At 33.2% G+C, this 19,026-nt stretch overlaps 2 protein-coding genes across 3 annotated transcripts in view; one reads left to right on the top strand and one right to left on the bottom strand.

Annotated features, from left to right (window-relative positions):
* LOC114325807 (transducin-like enhancer protein 4) overlaps positions 1 to 19,026 on the top strand; it is a 1,285,138-nt gene that overhangs the window by 1,015,735 nt on the left and 250,377 nt on the right. The gene's annotated exons all lie outside the window — the stretch shown is intronic.
* LOC126879018 (uncharacterized) lies at positions 11,386 to 15,664 on the bottom strand. The gene is made up of 2 exons (XM_050641901.1): positions 15,302 to 15,664; positions 11,386 to 14,813 (listed from the first exon to the last, which is right to left on the bottom strand). Exon 2 carries the CDS (start codon positions 12,924 to 12,926, stop codon positions 11,523 to 11,525), a length of 1,404 nt encoding a protein of 467 aa, XP_050497858.1. The 5' UTR covers positions 12,927 to 14,813; positions 15,302 to 15,664; the 3' UTR covers positions 11,386 to 11,522.

Here is a 19,026-nt window from a genome sequence, read left to right as displayed (position 1 = left end):
AGACCAATTAGTTAATAGTAGAAGAAATTTAAAAACAAAAAGAAAATTCGTAATACTAATTTAAGGTAAGTAGAATAGTTTAACTATAATTTAAAAATAATCGATTTTTATAATCGATTATCATTACCTCTAACATCAGCAGCATCAGCTTCTCTGGCTTCTCACTCTCATCACAACAAAAAGTGAAACGTGAAGAGCTTTATTTCCCTCGTTTTATTTTAGGCGGGTTTATTTATAGTATAATGTCTTTCGTATTAACGTTCACCTCACTGCTCGAGGGTTGAAGTGCCATGATGCAATTAGAAAAAACAAGAAAGTGTCGAAGTGTCCTCCTCGAAATAAAAAGTTACCTGTGTTGTGTTTTGTGTTGGCAAATTTTTTAATGTGTCTTTAGGTCGGTATTTTTTGGTTCATTATCTTATATAATAATTATACAGGACAAATGTTTTAAAGTCTCTAAATTCTACTAAATAAATACATTGTTAATACTTTATATGCTTGTTTTATTTATATTATATGGATAATAATTACGTGATTCATAAGTTAATTAAGGTCGAATTATTTACGTGAACCGAGGACGTACCTTTCACGTGAATACTAATATATACATTTCCTAAAAGATACGTTAATCAACACGTATTTGCAACGTGAATATCCCGAAAGATTTTATTGCTATTTAAGGTAAATAACACGTCTATTGAAGACGAGTTATTCACGTAATTTAAAGACGTATTTTCAATGTGACATTCCAACCAAATTTTCACGTGAAATTCACGTAAACAATTTACGTATATTGGTGACAAATGTACCTAAAATTCACGTAATTAACACGTCGGTCTGTTTGCTGGGTGTGTATGTGTGAATGGTTAAACATTTTTTGTTAGGAATCAGATTTGACTCACTGATATCAGTTTCAAGTTCCTGTGAGAGAGTTCCTAAGTTGTTTTAGTAATTGTAAGGCCAACATAAAAATTTGTTCTGAATTAGAAGATTTTCGATTTTTACTAAATAATTTTTATATTATTTAATATGCTAGAAAATATGCTATATGCTAAACAAGAAATAAATAAGCTAAACAACACAAAAATATGCCAAATCTAGCATAAAATAAGCTAAATTGGCAACGCTGCCTTAAAATTTCGTTTTGGTTGGTTTTCCCAGAATAATTCATAGTTGGCCGACACCAGCAGAAAGTACAGGTAATATTTGTAATGTTATTCAAAATATAATCGGTATTTACTTAGGTAATTTGTAAATTCTGAGAAGTCTATAAATCTTAAATATCCGGATAATGATACCTGCAGCTATAAATAACGCCCATTATGTTTATGGGTACAACAACAAAGGAGCTTAACAGCAAAATATTTACTTTCACATTTTATTTTAATGGATGTTGATGTTACTAATATATACCTTATTTTTAAATGGGGTAGAGTAAATTCCCATCAAAATATGCATTTATATGCTCTTAAATCTCCAAATATGCAAGGCATATGCATTTATGAAAAACATGAGAAATATGCAGCATATATATGCATATGCATTTTGCATATAATCCAGTCTTTACTGATCACAAATCCGGGGTCTGCTCACCTCTATCGCGTCAGGTAAAGGTCATTTCAAGGTCAAATCAAGATAAATCGACAGTCGCTCTGAAAAAGTATATTAGGGGGTTCTTGGGGTCGCTGAAGATGAATCCGGAGTCCGCTGACCTCTATCTCGTCTAGTTCAACGTCATTTTAAGGTCAAATCAACATAAATTGACACAATTGCTCTGAAAGTATAGGGAGTTTTGGGGTCGCTGATCATGAAAACTGCGGTCCGTTGAGCTCTACTACGTCATGTAAAGGTCATTTCAAGTTCAAATCAGGAGGAGTTAACAAAATTGATTTGACCTTGAAATGGCCTTTACCTGACGTGGTTGAGCTCAACGGGCCCCAGTTTTGTGATCAGGGACCCCAAAAACACCCTAATATACTTTTTCACAGCGATTGTGTTGATTTATCTTGATTTGACCTCGAAATGACCTTCAGTTACACGTGATAGAGGTCAGCGGATCCGGGATTCGTTATAAGCGACCCCAAAACCCTCCTAATATACTTTTTCAGAGCGACTGTCGATTTATCTTGATTTGTCCTTGAAATAACCTTTACCTGACGTGATAGAGGTTAGCGAACCCCGGATTCGTAACCAGCGACCCCAAAACCCCCCTAGTCATATGGTTTCGTCAAATAGTCAGAAATGTATTTTTTTGTAAACCTGTATAATCAAAAGAATATCAATATTTTAATTTAAATAGACAACTTTAAAACACAGACAACTGTATTCACAGTAAAAGTTTCAAAAGATCACACATTACGCTCAAAATAGGAGGTAAATCTAGCAGACGAGTCGTTGTGACTTCCAAAATATGACAACACCGCTGGAAGTGACAACGCGCCTTGAACTACCCTATATATGGAAGCCATAACGTATGCTGTACGCTTCGGTATATACGTATATATATACAAAATTTATTTTGGTAAATCCTTTCCCCTCAATAGGTAGACCCATTTTATAAGCCCCCCTTTTACCAAATACACAATTTTTAAAAAATAATTCCTAGTAGAAAAGGTGGAAGTCGGACAGCCTCTTCTGTATACCGGAAGTCACAACTTAACGTGCATCAATATATATATATATATATAGATATATATATATATATATATATATATATATATATATATATATATACATACATATATATACCCATATAGATACTCCATACAAATATCCACAGAGAAAAATCACACGCTGTGGGATCCAACACAGCCGTGAAGAAAACAAATATCTAAAATATATCAAGAACCTATGAATACTACACTACTATAAACTAACCTATCGTTGGACACCGTCCAAACTCATAGTACCAGTCCTCTGTGACATATACCCAAAAAGACCAAATTGTGTTCAAGTTGATTTAGTAGATTTAAATAAAACCCCAAATTATAGTCAACAAGAACACCATAACAACAATATTCGAATACAAACTCAATATAACCTATACGACGACTAACTTACTCACACTTACAGCTGACTCGATCGATCATACCTAACCGCAAATTATGAGTCATGTAAATGGAGATGAATTAATGCCCGATATATCTCATATGGTACCAACATACTTAGTTAAGGTCTATTATAACCCTTTGCTAAATTTCATAATTCAGATAAATTCTACTACAAAAATGTCGAATGGCACGAGTAGTACAAATTGTTCTATCGATGGACAACAGATTTAAATAGAGCATATCCAAAGTGAACAATCAGTAAAAATTTCGTAGCCAATTCTCAACATGCAAAAAAAAATAGACCTGATAACCTAACCTACATATAAGAGTCATTAACAAGAAAGGGGAAAATTTATTGTAGCAAGACGTTTATCCTAAATTGATCCGACAGTGGACAACAGATTTATAGGGAAGCATATCCAAGGTGGAACAATCAGGCAGATTTAATTGAGCAATGCTACAACTTAGCGCTAAATGTGCTAATAATGATTACATATTTGTTACCATGACCCTAACTCAACTGATCATCAGATTTGTATCAGATTCAATAGAAGATCTATCTAAGGGTGACTAATTGAATAGTTGACCTAACAGAAGTCAGCTTACTCTGGGACTCTCTAACTATAGCTATAGCTACAACAGATTGATAAGAATGGCCAGAAGAAGCTAACCAATATTTTGAAGTCATCTCTCATGAAAGAATTCAAGAAGTCACATATTAATAACTCTTATAAATAAAACCAATTATGTAAATACTAGAGAACAAGTAAATCAATTTCTAAAGAAACTGCAGATTAAGAAAATGTTCCCTAGTTACTCACAAAGAACAGGATATTGATCCTGACCCTAAGGTACATATGAACCAGAAAAAATTTAGTTCCTCGGAAAGATGATGCTTGAACAAAATAATCCCCCGGTGAATACAAAAGCTACAATATTTCAATATATCAAAGAAGTTACCATCATTATCAGAATAAAAAAATAGTAAACTTAAGAATAGATAAACATACAAGTTAAGACTAAGTCTCTTCAGAATGAATGTAAACTGAAAATCAAATAAGAATGCCCAATACATGATTAAAATGATGATTAAACATTCTATCATAAAGATTCAGCATCTGAACTAATTGAGGTAGGCTTGGAACTAGGCAACTGTGAGCAATGAAATCTGCTTCCTATCAGGTGCACAGTCGATAAGCAACAAGTCTCGAACCCACGTATTTGCATAGCCAAGCTAGGCAAACCACTTTCCTCAGAAATGTTCACTACAATAAATAATGAAATGGTTTCATAGTGTTTATCATAAATTTAATCTCAATTAACTTTATCAAAATTTGGACACATGCAGTATAACTTTTGAATCACACTGTATACTAAAATTGCATTTACCCAAACAAATATCACAATGACTTCTTTAGACAAAAACAAGCTAATGTACCAAGGAATCATGCTAAGCATTGAAATAACTTTCCAGTAGAAACTACAAAATCAAATACAAAACGAGATAATCCTAATCTAAACCTATTATGTAGATACACTAATATACAAGTGATGACATATATAAGCATAATCACATACAAGGTGTTAACAGTTCCATACCAGTTCAATATTAAGCCAAACTAAGCTAAATCTCAATAATAATCTAATGACATCTCAGATACATAGAATATGGAAAGCTAGAAAGATTACTATAATAGATAAAACATAGAGTCCCTATCTGGTGACTAAAATCAAAATCCAAGCATTAACCTATTCATTGAACAATCGAGTATTTCTGAAATTTAGAAAGAGGAATTAACTTGATCAAAACTGTTAAGTTAATCTTCTTCTTCTGATGACGAAGATGCTAAGTCGTTGACAGTATTATCTGGTAGTAAGTCCTTTATGTGAAATCGACCAAGTTTCTTGTTGGACGAACTATCTTTTAATTCATATATTAAAGGAGAGATTACTTTACTGACAACACATGGGACATATTTCTGACAAAATTTGGCAGAAATAGCATCACCTTTACTTGACTTAACAAAATTACGTTTTAATACCCGATCACTAAAGACTGGATTATATGCAAAATGCATATGCATATATATGCTGCATATTTCTCATGTTTTTCATAAATGCATATGCCTTGCATATTTGGAGATTTAAGAGCATATAAATGCATATTTTGATGGGAATTTACTCTACCCCATTTAAAAATAAGGTATATATTAGTAACATCAACATCCATTAAAATAAAATGTGAAAGTAAATATTTTGCTGTTAAGCTCCTTTGTTGTTGTACCCATAAACATAATGGGCGTTATTTATAGCTGCAGGTATCATTATCCGGATATTTAAGATTTATAGACTTCTCAGAATTTACAAATTACCTAAGTAAATACCGATTATATTTTGAATAACATTACAAATATTACCTGTACTTTCTGCTGGTGTCGGCCAACTATGAATTATTCTGGGAAAACCAACCAAAACGAAATTTTAAGGCAGCGTTGCCAATTTAGCTTATTTTATGCTAGATTTGGCATATTTTTGTGTTGTTTAGCTTATTTATTTCTTGTTTAGCATATAGCATATTTTCTAGCATATTAAATAATATAAAAATTATTTAGTAAAAATCGAAAATCTTCTAATTCAGAACAAATTTTTATGTTGGCCTTACAATTACTAAAACAACTTAGGAACTCTCTCACAGGAACTTGAAACTGATATCAGTGAGTCAAATCTGATTCCTAACAAAAAATGTTTAACCATTCACACATACACACCTACATCAGCAAATCCCTTCGCCTTCAATAATGTTTATATTAGTACTTATGTCTGTGGACCATGAGATTACTATTAACTACAGGATCATGTTTCAGCATTTTTTAAAACAAATAATTTATCTGTACTGGGTTATGCTTGCTATAGGGATTTTTTATTAGTTGATAATGGAATACCTACTGTTGAACTGATCATTCCATCATTCTTGTGAGGTTTGGCAAATACTATATTGGTCGAGTTGGCAACACTGTTTTAAGGGTAGGATAGATTATTTTATTTTATGAATGGTTAGTCTTAAATCAATCGCCGATTATTCAACTTTTGTGATTGCAAGTTATTGACTATACTGTGTAAAAAAATCATTTTATTATTATTGTGAAAATGCCTAAAGTAGCAAGGGAAAAATCAAGTCTTCTCAGAAGTTGGATTGGAAGTAACAATCATCTAAAAGTTATCGACAGTGAAAGTATGTTTTGCACCATTTGTGATAAAAAGGTAAGTTCTCCACTTCAATAGATTTTTAAACTTATCAAACTTCTTTGCACATCTATGTGTCTGTCTATTCTAAAATGACAAACCGTCCCATTTCTTCAAAAACTGTTTTTTAAAGTTCGCAACGGTTTGGCTTATACAGAGCGAGGTGTTGAGAGTGGCCCACCCTGTATACTACGGTACACTGACTGTACTTTATTGTTTGACGATTTCAATTTCACTTTGAGAAATAAAAAAAAAATTGGGGGAGGTTTAAAAAGTTTGATCATTTTAATGTAGGTATCTATTTACGAAAACATCTAAAACATCATTATCATTATATTCCAGATTCCATGTCAAAAGAAATTCCAAGTAGTTCAACACATAAAAACTTCACTTCACCAAACTAAGCTATCAAAAAATGATAATAAACCTCGCCAGCAGATTCTACAGAACAGTTTGCAGATTCAGAATACGTCAGTTGGGCAAGAAACCTTTGCAAAGGATTTATGCCATTTTTTTTTGAACTGCAATATCCCTCTGCACAAGTTAGAACATAAATCGTGTCAAAACTTTTTAAAAACTTATTGCAAGATTAAAGATAAACCAGCTCAAATACCAAGTTCTTCAACTCTTCGGAAAAAATATGTCAGTGCATGTTACAAAGATGTGATGACGAGTATTAAAAATCAGTTAAAAGCCGATTATCTTTGGATTTCCGTCGACGAAACAACGGATACAAAGGGTCGACAAATTGCGAATCTAATTGTTGGAGTTCTTAACGACTCTGGCGATTTTAAAAACTCATACTTAATTAGTGTAAAATGTTTGGAAAAAACAAACTATGCTACAATAGCTAGATTTGTTAACGAATCCCTAACAAATTTTTTTTTACCTGATCAAGTACCATTTGAAAAAATATTATTAATGCTTAGTGATGCCGCCTCATATATGATGAAAGCTGCATCCAATCTTAAAATCTTTTTCCCTAATTTAATTCACTGTACATGTTTGGCGCACGGCCTAAACAGAGTTGCAGAGAAAGTTAGAATTGAATTTCCCAATGTAAACACCTTAATAAATAATGTAAAAAAAGTATTTCTGAAAGCACCACTACGTGTACAGGTATATAGGGAGATGCTTCCCGATATTCCTTTACCACCAGAACCAGTATTAACCAGATGGGGAACTTGGCTTAAAAGTGCTATATTTTTATCTGAACACTACGACGACATCAAAAGCGTTATTTCAAGTTTTGATCCGACTTGTACCGCTATTGATAACTGTCAAAATATTTTTAAAGAAAAGTCTATTAAAAATCAATTGTTGTATATAAAATCGAATTTCGATATCATTGAAAGTTCAATTACAAAATTAGAGGCTCAAAATTTATGTCTTCACAATAGTATGTCTATTGTTGATTCGGTTAAACAGAAAATAACAAATCTGAATGGGGAAATTGGAGTAAAAATTAAAGATAAACTTGATGACGTTTTAAACAAAAATGAGGGTTTCACTTTATTGCGTTCAATAAATAATATAATCAATTTTGGAAACTTCGATGAAAATATTAATATGGATCCGTCTCTAATAGCAAAGTTTAAATATGCCCCAATTACATCTTGTGACGTTGAGAGATCTTTTTCTGCCTATAAACAAATATTAACAGATAGAAGACATAATATTAGTTTAGAAAATATGAATCAATATATGATTATTTATTGTAACAATAAAAATATGTAAATTTGTTTTATTGTACTCTTTTTATAATATTAGTTTAGAAAATATGAATCAATATTGTAACAATAAAAATATGTACATTTATTTTATTGTACTCTTATTTATCTTGTGGTCAAAATAAAATATTTTGCCGTTTTATTTGTCACAAAACCTGAAGTTAAAAAAATATATTAAGAAATAATAATACAATTTGGTTTAAATTCAAACCTATTTATTTATTTTTATTATTTTTTATTTATTTATGTATTTAACGTAAACCATAAAATTATTCATATAAAAATAAGTGCATATATAAATGCATATTTGCATGTTAATTGTGCATATTCAGCTTGTTTTAAAATGCATATTGCATGCATATTTTAGACATTTTTTAGTGCATATTTTCCAGTCTCTACCGATCACCAACAAAGAATCGCAAATCTCTTTTCCTCAAATTGTATTGACTCTGTGACTTAAGGTAAGAAGATTTTAACTTCTTCCTGATGTCTGCAAATATTGGAGGCAAAGTCTGAATATCATCTAAACGATGAAGCTTCTCAGAGATCTGAGGGAGATTTGTGGAATTGTCTGAAATTAAACCAAAATAATCACCAGACAAAGCAATATTTCTACCAAAATTTAAATAAGCTGGAGAACATTGAGTAACTTCATGGACCGAAGTTCTTATGGCTTGAGCTATTGAGTGAATATACTGGTCCCAAGCTCTGTGATCTGGATATGTGTATGATCTAAGGGCTGTTACAATACTGCGGTTCACTCGCTCACTATGATTAGCTTGCGGATGGTATGCAGCATTATAAAAGATCCTCTGAACTTTGTATTTAGTTAGAAGGTCTTTAAAAGCCTTAGACACAAATTGAGGACCATTGTCACAAGACACAATTTGGGGAACACCAAACAACAAAAAGACTTGTTCCTCCAAATATTTCACAATGGCAGGGACAGTGGCATTCCGAAGAGGAAAAACTAGTGGAAATTTTGTAAAGTAGTCCACAACCACCAAACAATAGGTATAGCCATTGTAGCTACGAGGATATGGTCCAATCAGATCCATGGATATCATCTGCCATGGGAAGTCAATGTTCCTAAAAGTACCCATTAATCCAGCTTGTGGCATAGTACTTGGCTTGCAAGTAGCACAAACTTTGCATCTAGATATATATTTCTTAATATAGTTGCGCATGCCAGGCCAATAATATAATTCTGCTATCCTACTAAATGTTTTATAAGAACCAAAATGACCAGATGTCACATTATCATGAAATGTACGAAGAATTTCATCCCGGTTTGCTGTTGGGACAACAATCTTCCAATCAGACATATTAGACAAAGCTTCCACTGAACTAACGACATGCTTATAAAGGATATTATTTTCTACTTTAAAATCAGGATACTGATCAGGTGTTTGAGTAACTTTTTCCAACATTTTCTGATACCATGCATCCGGAACTAAAGTGGATAAGTCAAGAAGATTGACATCAAATGTTCGAGACAAAGCATCAGCTACTACAACACCATTTGCTTTACGATGGACGATATTATAATCAAAGGCTGACAACTTACAAATCCATCGAGACAAACGTTGGGAGGGGTTACGCATAGAATGCATCCACAATAATGAACTGTGGTCAGTAATAAGGGTGCACTTACGACCTTCTAAATAGTAACGGAAAGCCTCCAAGCCATGAATAATAGCAAGGAGTTCACGCTCTGTAGTGGAGTAATTTTTCTGAGCCTTATTAAGCTTCTTACTAGTATAGGCTATGGGGTGTTCAGAACCATCTTTCATCTGAAAGAGTACACCACCTGAAGCGGTATTTGAACAATCTGTCATGAGATAGAAGTGTTCACTGAAATCAGGTGAAATCATGACCGGAGCACTGGTAAGAGCTTCCTTAATGCGATGAAAAGCATCATCGGCTTCAGGAGTCCAGGTGATAGTCTGGCCCTTTTTTCTATTCTTAAGGAGGTCAGTAAGGGGTGATAATAAAGTAGAATAAGAAGGCACAAATCGACGATAGTAACCACACATGCCCAAGATCCTACGTAATTGTGTAGTAGTTTTAGGAATGGGGAAGTCCTTAATAGCGGTTACTTTATCAGGGTCTGTTCTCAAACCTTGATGATCAACAACATATCCTAGAAATTTCAAATTAGGACGACAAAAATTACATTTCTCTAAATTAACAGTGAGATTAGCCTCTTTAAGGCGTGAAAATAATTTCTCCAATATTTCAATATGTGAAGAAAAATCAGGAGTAACAACTATGATGTCATCTAAATAATAGAATACGAATGGTTCGAGTTGGGGACCAATAACCAAGTCCATTAAACGACACATTGTTTGCGGAGCTGAAACTAGACCGAAAGGCATTGTGACAAATTGAAATAACCCTTTACCACTGACAGCGAAAGCAGTATACTTCTTACTCTCTTCGCTTAACGGAATTTGTAAGAAGGCTTTGGATAAATCGATCGAAGAGATATATTTGGCATTCTGAAGTTTGCTCAGAATTATATCTATCCGAGGGATGGGATAAGCATCTCGATTAGTAGTGATACTATTAAGTTTGCGACCATCGAAGCATACTCGGAATGATCCATCCTTCTTCTTTGTCATCCATAACGGCGAACAATAAGAAGAATTCGAATGTTCGATAATGTTTAGAGAGAGCATCGTATCAATTTCTTTCCCTAAATCTGCTTGCCATGCCTGAGGTATGGGATATTGATATTGTCTAAACGGAGTTGAAGTGTTCACTTCGATAGTATGAGATATTAAATGTGTACGGCCTAATTTATCTTTGGAAGATATAGAAGAAAATTTAGAGATAATATTCTCTAACTGGTTTTGTTCTAAGCTAGACAAACTAGAGAACTCACGAATGGCACTTACAGTTGCGACATTAAAGGAAGATATAAACAACGAAAAATCTGAACAGTTTAATGTACTATTAAATGCATTTAAGAAATCCATGCCAAGAATTATAGAATTTTTAATTGAAGGGATAACATAAAATGTAATCATTTTCCGAATATTGGCAACTACGATTTCTGTGTCAAATTTACCTGTAATTGACTGGATAGCACCATCCGCAGTAGAGACTTGCAGAGAAGAAATAGGCATAACATTAATATCCGTGTTTTCTAACAATTTCAGCGAATTCGAACCTATTAAAGAAATGTTAGAACCACTATCTAATAGAGCTAAACAAGATTGTCCTAAAATTTCAATTTCAAGATAAGGTCGGTTATCATTATGTTTCCTAACTAATAACGAATTTATATCAAAATCCAAAATATCTGATTTATTTTCAAAATTATCTGGTATTAACATAGACATATTATTATTATTTACAAACGTACAACCTGGTATAGAATTTGGAACTGTTTCCTTGTCTTGATTATGCTTATTACTAAAATTCCAGTTTAAGACTGGAGGGGATAATCTACGATCAAGCGAACCGTACGAGTCAACTGAAGTGTTACTAACAATTACTTTTTCCCTGATTTCGGTTTGCGTGCTGGCCTCCGGTTGGAAGTGTTTCTTCCTTCCTGAGAGGGTGTGTACGAGCTGCTGGCAGGTATTGGACCTGAAGCTTCGTCTACAGCTGCGGTCATATTCCCTGATGGGGCTGCTGTTTGAGGAACGCTCAGGGTACGAGCCTCTGCATGCTCGTTTCCCGAACACTTAAAACAGTTACGTTTTAATGTGTTGTCTCTACCACAACCGTGGCAAAAAATCCGCGTTTGGGGTCTGGTACAATCACGAAATGCGTGATTAGCTTCCCGACAATTCCAGCAAGAAAAAGAAGAGGTAGTCACAGACACATTCGGTGTATGGGGTCTAGATTGCCAAGAACGATTTCTCGAGGAGTGAGAGGTAAATCCAGCACCAGGATTAGATGTTGTAGGAGGATGAAAAGACCAGGATAGAGTTTCTTCTAACCGTTTACACTTATCTGTCAGGTCTTCGATAGTGGCTATATCAACAAGTGCCAATTGGGCATGGTAAAAAGGTAGCAAACATTTTAGAATTATCTTAATTTTTGCATTATCTGTTAAAGGAGTATCTAAACGACTACACATACCCAACATAGTGTTAATAAACATAGTCACTGATTCTCCCGGTTTCTGCTTGCGGTTCTTGATTTCGTCTAAGAGATCAGTTTGGAAAGAATAAGGCAGAAAATCGGATTTTAGTTTCTGAGCCAAACCAGTCCAAGTGGTAAAGCTACCACGGTTGTTCATAAACCACGTAAAAGCATGGCCTGTAAATAATTCAGCAGAAGCTGCAAAAAGATCCTCCTCACTCACACCTCTTGAAATCCGAAGACATTCCACCCTATCCAAAAATGAAATAACTTGGTCATAGTGACCTTCACCAGAAAACGAAACTCCCCATTTATGTACCTGAACAGGCTTGGGATGTAATAAGGAATTAGCGGCTTGAACCGAAGAAACAGGGGTGGACGTGGCTATAGGATTTACTCGAGAATCGAGTTCACCTTCTAGACTGAGAATCTTAATGGACATAGAGCGTTTGTAAAGTTGTTGCTCCTCATCTGAGCAACATAGTAAGTGGACACGACCAGAGATATGAGCAAGACGTGAAATGTACCTAGAATACATGCTATCATGGACAGTCCCTCTAAAAGTGGATATCTTTTGAGTAAGATCCTCGATGGTCTCATTTATTCCCTGTTGTTGTTCCAGGAAAGGAATAGCTGCAGCTGAAATTTGACGGAAACTCCTGTTTCCTTGCTCCTGTTTAAGAGCACCACGCAATAGACTGCGTTTTCTATCACATTTAGCGGCTTCTTCAACCTCTATTTCCCTTATCCTCAGCTCATAGTCCAACTCCCTAACTAACAAATGTTCTGGCTGAAAGGTACACATGGTGATAGGGAAAGAATTAGTAACAATAAACCCAACCCAACAACGACAAACCGAACCCAACCCAACAACGACAAACCGAACCCGATCCAACAAACTAACGACCAATTAACCGACAATCTACTAAACGAGCTGCTAAACTAATGAACGAATAAACCGACAAACCAAATATAACCGAGATATATATTTGGGGTAGATATTTAAAATAATTTAAATAAATGTTTTAAGTGAAAATGTATATGTAAAAAAAAATGAAATCTTTATAAGTTATATATAGGTATAGAGTGCAATAACTTAGCAAAACTAAAGTATATTACGGCTGCACCTAAATCAAAAGTAGTAATGTACCTAGATATCAAAAAAAAATAAATCATTCAAAATTTTTCAAAATAAATATCCAGGTATCACCAAACCGACCAGACCGAAATGTCAACCAATATACCTATTCAAATATTATCCTACTCAAGATTTACAATTATTATTTTAAATAAATTAAAATAGTACCAATACAGCAATATAAGTGCACTAGTTTATTGTTTCAAGTAACGTACAAAAAAGAAACCAAAAATATCTCTATATACTTACAAAATATACAACAATGGACCAGAAAGATACTTACTAGAAAAATTTACAATAAGCAACAAAATAAAAGGTACTGTCTTACTGAAAACTGGGCTCCACGTTGGCGAGCGCCAATTGTAACGAAACGAGGTTGTGTTGTGGCAGAATAGATATTGCTTTAAAGGGTAATTACTTATTTATGGAAGTTTCCTCAAAATAGGCTAGCTGGAAATTGAAGAGACTAAACAGTAGGGCTCAGGGAAGGATCAGGCCGTATTTGCATGCCCTAGTAAGACGGTACCTACTGAAATACTTGAATGATAAAGAAAATAAATTAATGTAAGGAGTAATGACAAGAAAAGAACTATTGACCAAGAAGATATTCAGAAGTAGTGTTGAGCGCCAGGAAAGAATAGAATATATTGCTCTCCACGTGACCTATATTGCTGTACCTAACTAATACTATTAAAAGGTAGGATAATAAAACATATAAGTATGTACAACCAACCAATTTAATGAAAAAAAAAAATACCTATAACCCCTATATATACAAATTTATACACTAGCTAACTAGTACCTGTTGTACTAGAAGGATACGCTCCTGTCGACACTGAGATTTACAGAAAAAAAAAATAAAACACAAAAATTTAATTAATTATACCAAGACAGTTATTTGAAATTACAAGTTATTTACCTAAACAAAAATATTATATTGATATTGATCACAATATTTGCTGACAATTCCGTATCTGACCTAAAGTGATAAACCTGAGTACAATATCTAATAACTGAAATAAAGGTTATGAAATAAGGGAATAAACACCTAGATATTGTATACAACACCTTTACACGATGATTTATAACCTTCAGATTATTTTAAATGAATGATGTGAGCGGTGAAAGGTAAAATTTGTTGAAAAATATTAAATATTAGACAGTTATTAAATTTTAGCAAAGTGAGTTTATATTATTATTAAAGTTATTTATTTCAAAGTTATTAAAACTATTAAAGTTGAAAGATATTATTGAACAAAAATTGAAAACGTAAATTTTACTATAAAACCTGTTGCTTCTACAAGTGAGAGCTGGTTTCTTCTCCAAAATCCTGCTAGATGAATGGTTGGAGATCCAAGTTATCCTCCAATCTTCCCCAAACCTGGGGGGTACTGTCATCCACAAGGAGGTACGCTTCTATGACTGGCAAATCAACATATATTCCATAAAAGTAACAAAATCGCCCAAAATTTCCCAAAATTATTTTATTCCATTTCCAAAAAAACAAAAGCTGTGACTTGACTTAATCTTCTACTTCTCCTTCTCCACCAGTGGCTAAAAAACAAACCTTGATCAGCTGGTTGGCCTTGAGCATATATGAAACAGGGCCTCTACAAAAAGGTGTATCACCTTATCAGAACTTGACAGAGAAAAAATCTAAGTAAAAATTGAAGTTTGATGTCCATGCTTAAAGTTCATTGACCTTGATTATCCTTGAATGGAAACAGCTTTTTAAACGAATATAAGAAAGTATTTAGACAAGTAAATGTGGATCTTGCAATCAAAGATTACACTCTGGAGTTATTTAAAGGAGAGAATTAGCTTATCATTGATTTCAAACTTGTGGAGTGAAAATGTAATTCTTGGAATTTTTTTGATCTGTAGAACGTAGATTAGAAGTAGATATTGAAACTGTGATAACTGAAGAATAGCAATGTTTTCAATCTAATCTAAACATGGTATTAGAAATGATTTAGACAGTTACCTTTTTTTTTTCACGGAAAAGAAATGAAAAACCATAGCTATGTGACATTCATACATACCCATTGCTTTCCAAAAACGGAGTTGAAAAATAAAAACTCTTCTCTTAAAACACTCCACACTACAAAACCAAAACAAAACTTCCTCCAACGTAAATTACTCTTCTTATAAATTAATATGTCAACCAAATTTCTATTTCTTATGCAATGGCCACCGGCGGAGATTGAACTGTTGCCTTATCAAAAGCCGAAAACTAAGTGCCGGACCGCTGCGGTTGCCGAAATGACCAACACGCCAGCCGGATGCCGGCATCGCCAGGCGAACCAACTTATAAAACTTGAATTTCCCCAAAAGTTACAAACATCATCCAAATAGTAAAAATCTAGGCAATACCTACTACACGCTGAAGTATATTTGGTTGTATACTTATTATTGGGAGTTGCTTTTCCTAATAAATATTTTGAAATGCATATTATAAAGTGACGATGAGTATCACTCATCGTTACACTATTACACCAGCTGTTAAATAATGTAAACAAATCATTTAAAATCGCTTGTTGTATAAACATTTTGAACATGTATTACATAACTGATAATTTTTTACTTATAGTAAGTTGTGGATCATTTTGTATTATTTATGTATTTGTTTTAATAAGATTCTATATGTTTCGTTATGTATTTAGTTATTTTCAATAATGAAACAATTTAACTATTTTCTATGGGAAATAAGCCACAATTTTACTAAAAAAATTAATTTATTAACGTTTCGAAGCCATTTCATTAAGAAAATAGTTAATTATAAAAATGCCACAAGGAAATAGCTTCAGAACAACATTATGAAAAAAATTATTTAACAAATCAGCAAATAAAATTATACCTACATATTTATTTACAACTACACTCTATAACAACTATGCCAAGATGATGGGTTTAAAAATGGAAAGTGACTATAAATATTTTTAAAATCGATGTACCGTTTAAGAAAATTGTAAATTACGTAAAAACTATGACTCCTAGTTATAGAAAATCTACATACCATTCGAAAGAGAAACCTGTGTTTAGTATAATCATTGATTAATATACATGGTGTTCTAATAAAATAACCAACATTGAATAATCCATTAATGAAATTGTAAATTTTGAACACCCTGTAAATAAATGTGTTGTAATCAATCATGGTATACATTAATTATAAGATAATTACCAGACCGTATTGTAATAAAATGACAATGTCACACAATGACATTAATTAACTTCATCTTTTGTTTTAAAATCGATTTACAGATTAAGAATTTAAATAATTGTAAATTCCGCAAGAACTATGAGACCTAGGTATAGGACATTCATACACCATTCGAAAGAGGTAAATTTGTTACGTATAAATATTTATTAATATACATGGTGTTCTATTTAAAATAAGCATCATATGACACATTGAATACTTCAATAATGAAACTGTAAATTTTGAACACCGTGTAGATAAATGTGTAATAATTAATCATGGATTACATTCAACCAATATCCAACAATTTATATGTAAAAGTAATATTTTTATAATTTCTTAAATAACTTGAGAATAAGCCTTCTTTTAAAACTTTACATTTTAAGAAAAGTCAACATAACTCAGAACACTCTGTACATAGGTATAGGGAAGCCTTATGAAACTATACCTTATTCTTTGGGGACAATTAAAAAATGCAATAAAATACAGGGTATTCCATAAGAAAAAATATAACTTTGATAAGGCACCATTTATTGGGACACCCTGTATATTTCAAAATAATTTTAAAATGTAGCTTTTATCAACTTACAAACTATTAATTTAAAATTTTTTTCAAATCTTTTACCATTTCGCTGTAATCTTCCGTCCCGTTAGTGGTGACTCACCCTGTATATATATTAGTACAGTTAAAATAATTAAGACGATAACTGGACGATAACGATTTAATGAGTGAAATTTAAAGTTTTTTCTACTTTAATGACAAGAAAAGCAAGCTCATTAGCAGAACCCAATTAAAAATTATTTTGCACATCATATTTGAAACATTATTTTGTTGAGAAATCTCATTTTTGTTGGCAAAAAAATATATTACTTTGTCTGGACTAAATTACAGTTCTGTTTATCTTAAAAGGAATATGTTACTATCAACATTCACACAGTGTTGCCAAACTGAATTTTGTTATTTTGAGTGTAAATATTCCCAGCGATCTCCATGGGTACATTACAAGATAGTATATTATCTTCAAAATCAAATATTCTGGAGACTGCAAAAGGGACTTTGGAGAATCAACTTAAATGTTGTATTCTTTTAAAATTATATCGTCATATTATGTATATATCACTTCCTGTGAAATTTGTGGCCCTTTTAGGGGTTTTTAAATAAATATACCTTTTACCTTCTTCTTCATCTTATAGTGCCTATTCGTTTCGAATATTGGCGATCATTCTGGCTATAATTATTTTATTAACTGATGCTTTAAATAGATTAGTTGTTGTTGTGGAGAACCATTTCCTTAGGTTCTTAAACCATGATATTCTTCTTCTCCCAATTCCCCGCTTTCCAAATACTTTAGCTTGAAGGATTACCTTCAGTAATCTGTATTTAGTGCCGTTTCTCATTATGTGTCCGAGATATTCTCACTTTCTCCTTTTAATGGTATACATCACCTCTCTTTCTTTGCCCACTCTTCGTAATACGGTCTCGTTGCTTATCTTGTCCGTCCATGATATCCTTAGGATTCGCCTGTACAGCCACATACCTTTTATAAAGAGAACATTTTCATTAAATTTAGATATATCACTTACTTCTTCTTACGGTGCCTATGTTGGCGATCAGCATGGCTCTCCTAACTTTGCTTGCTGCTATTGGGAATAGTCCGGTTGTCGATTTAGTGAACCACTTTCTCAGGTTTTGAAGCCAAGATATTCTTCTTCTCCCTGGTCCTCTCTTCCCAAATACTTTGCCCTGAAGAATGAGTTGCAACAAGTCATATCTCTGTTCATTCCTCATAACATGGCTTAGATATTCTAGTTTGCGCTCTTTGATGATGTTAATTATCTCGCATTCGTTGTCCAATCTACGTAGGATCTTAACATTAGTCACACGATCCACCCGCGAAATTCTTAAAATGCGGCTGTAGCACCACATATTTTCTTAGAGAAGCTTCGAAATGTGTCTAGGCCTCTAATCCCTATATTAATGTAGAAAATACATAACATCTGACAATAGAGATGTTGGTACCAAGTGGTAAATCGTTACTTTTGAAAAGAGACTTCCTCATTATGTACGCTGATGTCGCTTTTCCCATGCGCTGTTTTATTTCACAAGAGTGGTCCCATTGGCTGTTTATGTTGGTACCAAGGTATGTGTAGCTGCCCATCCTGTCAATTAATTTGTGGTTAACCAAAAGCCGTGTATTTAATATTTCGCGTTTACTGACTACCATGTACTTTGTTTTTTTTTTTGTTTTGCGATCAAGTCCAATTTCACTACTTATATCTGATTTGCGCGACATTATTATTTGCAAACCATCTAAGCTATTTGCAGAAACTACTGCGTCATCGGCATCTCCTTCTTACGGTGTCTATCCGTTCTGGATGTTGGCGATCAGCATGGTTATATTACTTGCTGCTATTCGGAATAATCTGGTTGTCGATGTATTGAACCACTTTCTCAGGTTTTGAAGCCAAGATATTCTTCTATTAATTGGTCCTCTCTTTTCAAATACTTGCCCTGAAGAATGAGTTGCAACAAGTCATATCTCTGTTCATTCCTCATAACATGGC

Source organism: Diabrotica virgifera, chromosome 1 (assembly GCF_917563875.1).
Source record: "Diabrotica virgifera virgifera chromosome 1, PGI_DIABVI_V3a".
Lineage (NCBI taxonomy): Eukaryota > Metazoa > Arthropoda > Insecta > Coleoptera > Chrysomelidae > Diabrotica > Diabrotica virgifera.
The sequence above is the reverse complement of the archived record's forward strand: the minus strand, read 5'-3'. Positions and strand labels throughout refer to the sequence as shown.